At 40.2% G+C, this 9,485-nt stretch overlaps 1 protein-coding gene across 1 annotated transcript; it reads right to left on the minus strand.

The window, feature by feature from the left end:
- Positions 1-3,340: 3,340 nt before the first annotated feature.
- HASPIN (Protein kinase superfamily protein) lies at positions 3,341-8,787 on the minus strand. Its single transcript, XM_086781062.1, has 15 exons — positions 8,631-8,787; positions 8,449-8,548; positions 7,934-8,008; positions 7,714-7,801; positions 5,855-7,620; positions 5,557-5,668; positions 5,326-5,444; positions 5,137-5,248; positions 4,937-5,029; positions 4,773-4,834; positions 4,506-4,636; positions 4,341-4,411; positions 4,181-4,233; positions 4,003-4,069; positions 3,341-3,676 (listed from the first exon to the last, which is right to left on the minus strand). The coding sequence occupies exons 1-15, from the start codon at positions 8,641-8,643 to the stop codon at positions 3,560-3,562; spliced, it is 2,979 nt and encodes a 992-aa protein (XP_086637188.1). The 5' UTR covers positions 8,644-8,787; the 3' UTR covers positions 3,341-3,559.
- Positions 8,788-9,485: the final 698 nt, after the last annotated feature.

Raw genomic sequence — 9,485 nt, forward strand, 5'->3', positions numbered from 1 at the left:
TCATAGGGCCTTATTGCTCAAATATTGGTGATGATGTGATTAGTGACATTTCTAGCATCAAGGATGCCAAGTTAGCATGGCAAGAGCTTAACAAAATTTTCGGCATTGACTCAAAGAGCTCAAAGATCAACCTTCTCATGCAGTTTTACAAGCTCGACCAAGAAGGACACCGAGTCCATGGCACAACACATCAGCAAGTTCAAAGGTATTAATAAGCAGTAACTTAGTGCATTAAAGGAAGTTATTGATGAAGAAGATGCATCTATTGTTGTACTGTTAAAAAGTGTTGACAAAGAACCATATGAATCACTTGTTGCTACACTTAAAAATGTGCCCAACATTAAAATTCAAGATATATAATCATCTCTACACTTGAATATGAATCAAAATTCAAGGATAAAGAACCATTCAAATCACATTCAAATCACATTCAAGTGAGCAAGCACTATGTGCAAAGGGCGGAAGATTTCAAAGGACAAATCAATCAACATCTCAACTTCTTCCAAGATGCTATCACTATGGAAAACTTGTTCATACCAAGAATGAATGTCAAAATAAAGATATCAAAGCTTGTTTGTGAGACTACTGTGGAAAAAATGGTTACCTAGAAGAAGATTGCTATCACAAAAAGAAGCAAGCAAATTACATTGAGATCAAAGACGCCCTAGAAGAAGAAGCAAAAGAACCATTGTATTTTTCAACCCTCTTGTCTCTACAAAAAGTGTGATGTAATCAGCCTTTGAGGCCATATGATGCACTCAAGCTAAAATTCATAGCCAAAGTAGCCTAGTACAAGAGGAGAGAGAGGAAGAGTGAAAGCCTAAAAATTGTACCCAATCTAGCATCAAGGGGGGGTGTTGAAATGAGTGATGCTAGAGTACCTAGTTAAGTTATCCCACATGAGATATCATAGCTTTGTTGTACTCTCCTCATATAGCATTTCAAGCAATGATAACAAGCAAGCTCTCAAGCCTCTTTATGAGTACAAGTCTTAATCTTGTAACCTGAGTGTGCTTGAGTCTAAAGCTTAATTAGCTTAGTTCATTCATCATGATTGTTATTAGGTATCACCCACCCTAGCTTAGCTTAATACTAATCACATATTAATTAGTGTATGATTAAGTCTTTCTTATTATCACCATCTCCATGGGAACTTGGATCCACAAGCTTCAACATTGATTTGGCCTAGGAATCTGGCTAATTCCTTTGCATTTCTTTATGACTTCAATCTTGCCAATCCATCTATTAACACACTGTGTCCTAGCAAGGACCCATAGGTAACTACAAAAGCACACTTTAGGTTGAGCCTTGTCTCTCTATATTTTTTTGAGCATAGAGTGACGTGGTGTAAGTGATCCACCTTCTTTCCAAACATGCTAAAGTTATCCACAAAGACTCTCGTGAAAGTGGTCATGTAATTATAAAAGATCTTCTGAACCATCCAAAGTTGTTGATGCATTTTTGAACCCAAATGTCATCACATTGGAAGCAAATGCCCCCCTGAATGTTGATTTTTTTTTTGGTCCTCTATGGCCATCTAGACATGATTATACCCACTAAAATGAATATATCTTATGGCCTACCAATGCATCTAGTAAGGAGTCTGTGAAAGAGATAGAGAATGGATTGGCAATTGTTGCATTATTGAGTCTTTTGTAATCTATGAAGACTCTCAGCTTTCCATTCTTTAGGACAATGATTGTTGGTTATATAGCCATTATGCTTTATCCATAGGATATATGAATCCAACCTTATGATTGTTGGTTATATAGCCATTATGCTTTATCCATAGGATATATGAATCCAACCTTCAGCAACTTGTTTATTTCCTCCTTGACTTGCCATACATGGTTTGGGTTCATCATGTATTTGCCTTGTCTAATGGGTATTGTGTTCTCCTTTAGATTAATCTTATGTTGGTAGAAGCTTGGGTTGATTGCTGTCTTATCCATGTAGCTCCATGCAAACACATCCTTATATGAGATTACCAATTCTTGTAATTCCTTCTTCAGATCTTAGTGCAATCTGAAACTTACTCTCACCATGTGGGGTTCTCTCTCAATACTTAGATTTATTTTTGTGAGCTCATCCTTCTGCACTCAGACATTTTTATTTTTTTCCCTCTTTGAGCGCAAGAATGATCTTGTTCTCTACCGGCTCCTCTTGCCATGTTTTCTTTTCTCTTTGAGCGCAAGAATGGTCTTGTTCTCTACCGGCTCCTCTTGCCATGTTTTCTTCTCTTTGAGTGTAAGAATGGTCTTGTCCTCTACTGGCTCTTCTTGCCATGTTTCATTATCTTGTGCTTCTTCTTCATTTGCTTCCTTTTGCTTTTCCTTGGTAGGTAGCTCTTTCTGACTAAACTATCAAGACTTTCGAATCATATTTCAATATGATCCATTCCACATCTACCTTAAATAGGGAGAGCAAGTATGGGTTTGCCCTTAGGAATTGCTCTTCGCCAACATCCTCTATGCCTTCTAGGTAGTTTAATAGTTCAACCCTTTTGCATGCAAAGGTCGGTTGGCTAGATTTATCTTGGCTACCACTGACACACCTTGACTTTCTTTTTGCCTATTTTAATGGAAATCTAAATAGTTTCCCAGTTGGGCTTATCCTCTCGCTCCTAAGCCATGGCCTTCCTAGAAAAGCAAGGGTAGGCTCTTGATATTTGTGCCATTTTCAAGATAATAAATACCACAAGAAATTAGCATCCTACTATTTCACTTTCCTCTCCCCTCACGATGCCAACTCGCCAAACCCTTCTTTAATTTGCCATTCTCAATTGGAATGGGGTTGGTTGCATTGTTCTAATCTCCAACTTCTTTTCCAAGCCTTCCAAATACTTGTTGCTAAACAAATAGACAATTAGTAGTGAAAAAATGTTTACGTGGATGTAAACGATTACATATGTAATGAAGAAGTAAACATTTTAATGAACATATAAAGTTTATGTTTAAAAACTACCACTTATTTAGATGATCCAAGAATAAATTGTGTGTGATACAATAGTAAGTAGCACGTTCAGGCGAATCAGGGACGCTTTCTCTGTCTCAAAACTGAAGAGAGTCTCCCTCTTTCTGTTCAATTTACGAGTTGTGAGAGCTCGAAATTTCCACAGAGAAAAGAAGGAGCCACTGGGAAATAGAATGTATGTATAGTATGTTTTAGAAAGGAAACTGCAGGACCTGATTTTTCCTACATTTTGCAAGTTGTTTTTGAAGATAAGAACTCTTCAATTAGCTGCAAATGAATTGACCCACCCGCCTCATTTATGATATCTGATGGAAACCCTAAATTCACAATTTCACAAAATGAAACAGAAGAACATGGAAAATTGGGGTTTGAAAAAAGGCCACACAATGCTTAAGAAACTGTCCACAAGAACGTATTCCCTGCTGACAAGGCAAGGGTCTCTATTCCAATGAAGCCCATAGTAGGTTGAACTTCTTCCACCAGAATACAGCTCAGATTGCATTCAAATTCTCTTGAATGTCCTCTTTGGGATTTCTTCCCCACATTGAAGCAAAACGTTCATCTTGTGATAGTGCCCAGTTTGCAATTACCCCCTCCTTATTGGACCAAAAAACTCATCCTCCAGACATGCTTTGGCTGAATTATAGGACAGTATCCGCTTCTTGAATGCACGAAGGGCTCTATCCTCTCCATGCAGGCTATGCTGTAATCAAACAACCCAATCCTCATTAATCATCTTCAAATCTAATTTCAATTACTCGCAAATAGAAAAGTTCACCCACAGTTGATTCCTTTGACTCCAAGGTGTTTCCCAATCTCGTGGACTGTGCAGCCAAAACACTTCGATTGTTTCAAACAGCTATCACAATTGTTTACAGCTTTAACATACCCAAGTCTATGTCACTTGTATTGGATTGAGGTGTTTTCTTGCTTTTCTTTTTGTAAACTGTTAATTGGATAGATTCAAAACATTTGAGCAACTTTCCTGGGGGAATATAAAACATCTGAGCAAGGAAAAGGATCACTTACAAATTTTTTTCTTGTCAACAGCACATTGATAAGGTAATGAATCCAGTAACAATTTGTCTTCAGAAACCTTGCATGATTTAGGGAGGCACTTTAGGCAGGTAAAGGTATGGATACACATGAATTATACGGAAGTCTTGTTGCTGAGTGTAAAATTTGTTTGTATGTAATGATAGTATACCTTTTCTCCCACTGTCCTTTTGTGATGTGGAGCATCTTACGATATGTTTCTGCCTAGAATCCCATAAATGTATGGATACCAACCAAGCGTTAGACATTCCACAAAACAGTATAGCCAAGAACATCTCTAGCCACGGTACTGAAGTATTCAGAAGCATCACCTGAATATCTCCTCTACAGCCTTCAAATAATAGAGGATCGGCTGACAAGTTGGAAAATAGGACTTCCTTGCCTGTGGAAACATGGAACGTGGGTTTTCATAGTGCCTGATAAGGAAAAGCACAAGGGTGGTTCTAATTAGATGGCCCTAAGGGATTCAGGTATACCTGTGTGGACTCGTGATAAGGTAAAGTCGATGATATGCACAAAAACGCCACATGTCTTTATGTGCATGTCTCTCCCATCCAATTTGCAATGAGCTTCAGTTTGTTCAGTTTGAGCCACAAGTATGTTACCCCTGTAGTAAAGGATGTCAAGTGGGAACCGCACTACAGTAGGAAGCTTTCTGATTAAGCACATTGAATACTATGGTTAAATCCCCATTATGCTTGTTACGTGAGAAAAAAGATGATGGGTCAACTCTGAGGTTGTACCAGTGTAAGTCTCGATGCTCAAACTCACAATCTTCCTCTGCAATGGCTAAAGCAGCAGTTACCTGCTATCAGCAAGTATCAGCATGCAGATAGAGCAATTACTAAGTAGACTTGTTAATTTCTTCAATAAATCAAGAGTATCCAGTAGCGCTTCAAAACAAGACCTGGGTCAAGATGCTTCTTGCTACATCAAAGGAGGCAATAGAAAACCTTTCCAAATCTTGGCCTCCGTCTGCTAAGACAAAAAGCATGTACAACTAATGGGTGCATTGTGAGTAGCCATAGCTTCAGACATGGGGCATCCAGATAATATGTTAATTTCTCATTCACAAATGTAGTTACTAACGAAAAAACTGAAACTTACTTGTTTCTGTGGGAAAATCATAGGATGCTCATTCTCTGATTCATGTTTAGCATCCCATTCCTCCCATGCGTTTATCAGGTCTTGATCATAGAATCCCTGGCATACTTTTACCCTGCCGTGATATGGTTTAAGACTGGGAGCAATCAAGCTAAGGAGATCCCGTCTGACTCACAGCACAAAGAAACTCACATTTTGGTCTCTATGAAGTTGTTGCACATATTAGGCTGCAAAGCAAGTTTGTTGTTGGTTCCTCTGAGTCTGTTCAGAGTTAGAGTAAGAAGCATCTCTGTATACATGTCAGCAGACGTCTGCATGTTCAGAGAATCATATCAGATATTGGCTTGATTTGCTGAGGCTTCTCAATACTACAAATTTTACACATGCTTTGGTAAAAGGGTTAGTGGGACATGCATCACCAACCTTCTGAACTCGAAAATCACCATCCATGGGAACGATCTTAAATACAAGGTTACCCCCTCTAAAAGCTTCTCCATAAGTGCCTTCTCCAAGCTTCAGAATATTACTCATGTCACTGACGTCACAACAAACAGCTTGTCCATGAGAATAGTGGTGGCACTTCTTTAGGCTAAGCAAAAAGGACAAATCAAAAGAGGCTCAAGAACGTGAGTAGGGTTTTTTTAATCTCAAGTTTATATTGTCTTGCATGATAAAAGGATTGAGGAAAACAAATCATCAACAAGAATGAAAAATGACAGACCCAAACTGCAGAATCGCCTCCTTTAACTGCAAAGGTGCTTTCTGTCCACATTTCTTGAGAAGAGCTTCAAAGCTTGGAGGTTGTTCTGTGTTCCTTTGTGGGGATTTCTTTATCAAGGCATGCTGTCGTTTGCTGATATATTGCTCGTGCAATTCTAAGGACCTCAAGTAATCTTCACCTGCTGGAGAATCTTGGAGATGAAGACTTTGAATTTCTTCAACAAGCCTTTCTGGTGCTTCATGATGGGAATTGTTATCTTCGATAGAACAAACACTCATCTTTGATTCTTCTCTCAGATTGCTAGCCTCACTTGCAACCACTTGCAGATCTGGTGTAACTCCAGTTTTTGCCTCTACAAGAATGTCATTATCGGTGGATGCCTCTATACCGTTCTCTTTTTTTACATGTATGCCATGGGGACGCACATCACTTTCGGTGTTCATAAGGAGCTGGGAATCATCCTGCTTGGATTCCAAGGCATCGATGACATGCGGCATGCTTTGGTCTCTAGCCTTTTTTACATGTATGCCATGGGGACGCACATCACTTTCGGTGTTCTTCATAAGGAGCTGGGAATCATCCTGCTTGGATTCCAAGGCATCGATGACATGCGGCATGCTTTGGTCTCTAGCCTTTTGTTTAGCTCTACCTGCATCTTGTCTTGGTACTCTAGCTGGATCTTTTGATCCTGAAAAAGTTATATGCTTGGATATTTGTACCAAGTCCTTTGATTTAACTCCAGATGCATCATGTGAACCTAAAAAAATTTCAGGCCTGGATATTTGCCCCGAGTCCTGGTCCTCACCATCACTGATAGTTATGGTAAGGGGGATTGATTCCTTCAAGTTTGCAAGGGGCTTGCAGTAAGTCATATGTTCCAATCTCATCGCAGGTTTGTGTTTCAAAGTTCCATGCTTGGATATTTGCCCCGAGTCCTGGTCCTCACCATCACTGATAGTTATGGTAAGGGGAATTGATTCCTTCAAGTTTGCAAGGGGCTTGCAGTAAGCCATATGTTCCAATCTCATCGCAGGTTTGTGTTTCAAAGTTTCATGCTTGGATATTTGTACCGAGTCCTTTGGTTTAACTCCAACTGCATCATGTGAACTTGAAAAGGTTTCAGGCCTGGATAGTTGTCTCAAGTCCTGGTCTTCACCATCACTGATAGTTATAAGGGTGATCAAGTCCTTCAAGTTGCCAAGGGGCTTCCAGTGGGTCACATTTTCCAATCTCATCGCAGGTTTGTGTTCCAAAGCCTCTTGATCTATGCCGCACAGAAAGCTCTGAGCAGGCACTTCTGAATGTGTTTTCCCATTATTAGGCACTTGTGTGGTCAGCTCTTTGAAGACACATGTTTTATGAAATTTGGAAGAGCCCCCTGTCATTAGCTCCGCATCTGCCACAAACCCTTTTTGGCTGCGTGAAGAGCACTGAAGTCGCCCTCTAAACCCAGAAATCCGCAAGCTTTGATCTGCATGAGGAGTCTCAAGGATATGGCGTAAAGGATCCTTTTGTGAAGAAAGAGCAAATGATGGGGTTTCCTGGAGCGATTTCTCAAGAGAGTCTTCTTGCACAGCTTGGAGAAGTCCTTTTCTGTAGAACTGCACGCCTGGAATCACTGCAATCTTCTGCTGGGACTCGTGCATCCAACGCTCTTTGGAAGGTGGGGTCTCCTCCTCCAGCTCAAAAGCATCAACCTGTGCAAAGTAGTCCTTCTGCTCCCGCACAAAATTGACTGGTGCCTCAACTCTTTTCTTTCGATATACCTGTCAAGGAAGAAGGTAGTTAAGGTCGGAACTCCGAGAGCATGTTCTAAAGGTCTTTGCATATGGAAAATATGAAATCTATAGAGGGCTTACATTTGGAGACAACAGGGCTTTCTTAGCTTTAGCATTAGCTTGTCGGGATGATGAGAAAGCATAGGCATCAAGCGAGTTGGTTTTGCTTCTGCTATCCCAAACAAAATTCTTATGTGAGAAACGATTTTCTAGTTCAATGAATTTTCCTGTCTCTGACATGTTAAGAGCTATTTAACTCAATGTTTCCACATTATTAGCTCAAACAAATTCAAACAATTACCTGCATGAAAGGGAGCGATCGATCCAGCCAGACGGACTCTTCCTTCTTGTTGATCTTTTTGAATCACCGCTTTTTCTGCAAGAAAAATGGAATAACACTTGAGGCAAACCCTCAAACAAGGATGAATTCTGTGAAGAAGGCATGGTATGCTTGAGATAAATGGCCCAAATTCAAAAGACCATGAGTTGCTCAGAAGCAAACTAATGGCCACAGAATTAGCTTGAGGAGAGAATCACTCGGAAGCAAAACTGTCGGTTTTAGCATTCATTCCTGCAAAGAATACAGCCCCTAAAATGCATACTGATGAGCACAAAATCCTCACAGAGCATACTGATAACCAAGTCTTGTTCCTGCGATAGGGTACCAATGGCAAGGAAACCTGATGAACATGGAATTCGTGTGATGCAGCATGAAGGAACCCTTAAAAACTGAGAATTGTGCAGAGAAAAGCTGCACATTTGACCCCATGGTGTTCCAAGCAGAGAAACCCTTGGAAGAAGAAACAATAGACTCACGCTGTGGTCTCGGCAGCATCCGGCTCCTGCACGTTCTCTTTCGCATTGTTTACAGTCGAATCGGGGCACTTGGGCCGGCGCCTGTAGATAGAAACCGTGTCTGCCAAAAGAAAGAGATGATCAATGCTTTTTAGGGTTTGCAGAGAATTGTATAAAGAAACGGCAAGAAAGGGCAAGCAAACCTCTGCTCGACATGGAGCCTAACGCGGATGACAGGAAGTGACTGCCCAGTGACTACCTTAGTCTAAATTTTGAAATGAAGAAAAGGCGGGTTCGCAACGGTACACAAGTTTTGTGTATTTTGCATGCCCATGCTTTAGGCACTCAACTCGGGTGCCCGTCCAGTGTGTACCGGACCTTTAAAGTGTTCGACAGAGAAATTGAAGCTAAATTAACCAAATTACAAGTGTAGCACACATATAATCAATATGCAAAAGACTAATGTACTAGCACATTACGTTATCATGTAACAATAGCATGAAAGGAACACCTCATCTTATAAAAACCTTTTACAGAAATTGCTAGACAACCACCACTATGCATCCTATTTTTAGTGCAGCACTTTCAGTGTTGAAAGTGGAGGATAGTAGTGCAATGTTACATAGCTATATGTACTCACTTTGAAATCATTCTCAAGCATTCCCATTTAGTGATTCTTAATATGCATGTGAGCAACTTCTAAGTTTTTTGGTGAACTAGGATTTGGGTTACACAATAATGACTTCAAAATACACACAAAGCACGTGAGCAAAGGGCTTTTAGTTGTGGCTAGCGAATAGACATAGCCTTGGATCTAGAGAAATTGTGGGAGGGATGAGCACTTTCAATGTTGAAAGTGGAGGGATAGTCTTAGGATAGTAGTGCAATGTTACATAGCTATATGTACTCACGTCGAAATCGTCCTCCAACATTCCCATTAGTGATTCTTAATGTGCATGTGAGCAACTTCTAAGTTTTCTAATGAACTAGGATTTGGGTTACACAATAATGACTGGAAAAATACACACAAAGCATGTGAGCAAAGGGCTTTGAGTTGT

This window comes from Cibotium barometz, chromosome 3, assembly GCF_041138505.1.
Source record: "Cibotium barometz isolate CiBa-2024 chromosome 3, ASM4113850v1, whole genome shotgun sequence".
Classification (NCBI taxonomy): domain Eukaryota; kingdom Viridiplantae; phylum Streptophyta; class Polypodiopsida; order Cyatheales; family Cibotiaceae; genus Cibotium; species Cibotium barometz.

Coding starts and splice junctions, on each gene's coding strand:
- HASPIN (XM_086781062.1), bottom strand. Junction 5,249..5,325: donor AACTTCATAGAGACCAAAAT/GTGAGTTTCTTT, acceptor ATATCACGGCAG/GGTAAAAGTATGCCAGGGAT. Junction 4,070..4,180: donor AAAGGACAGTGGGAGAAAAG/GTATACTATCAT, acceptor AAATCATGCAAG/GTTTCTGAAGACAAATTGTT.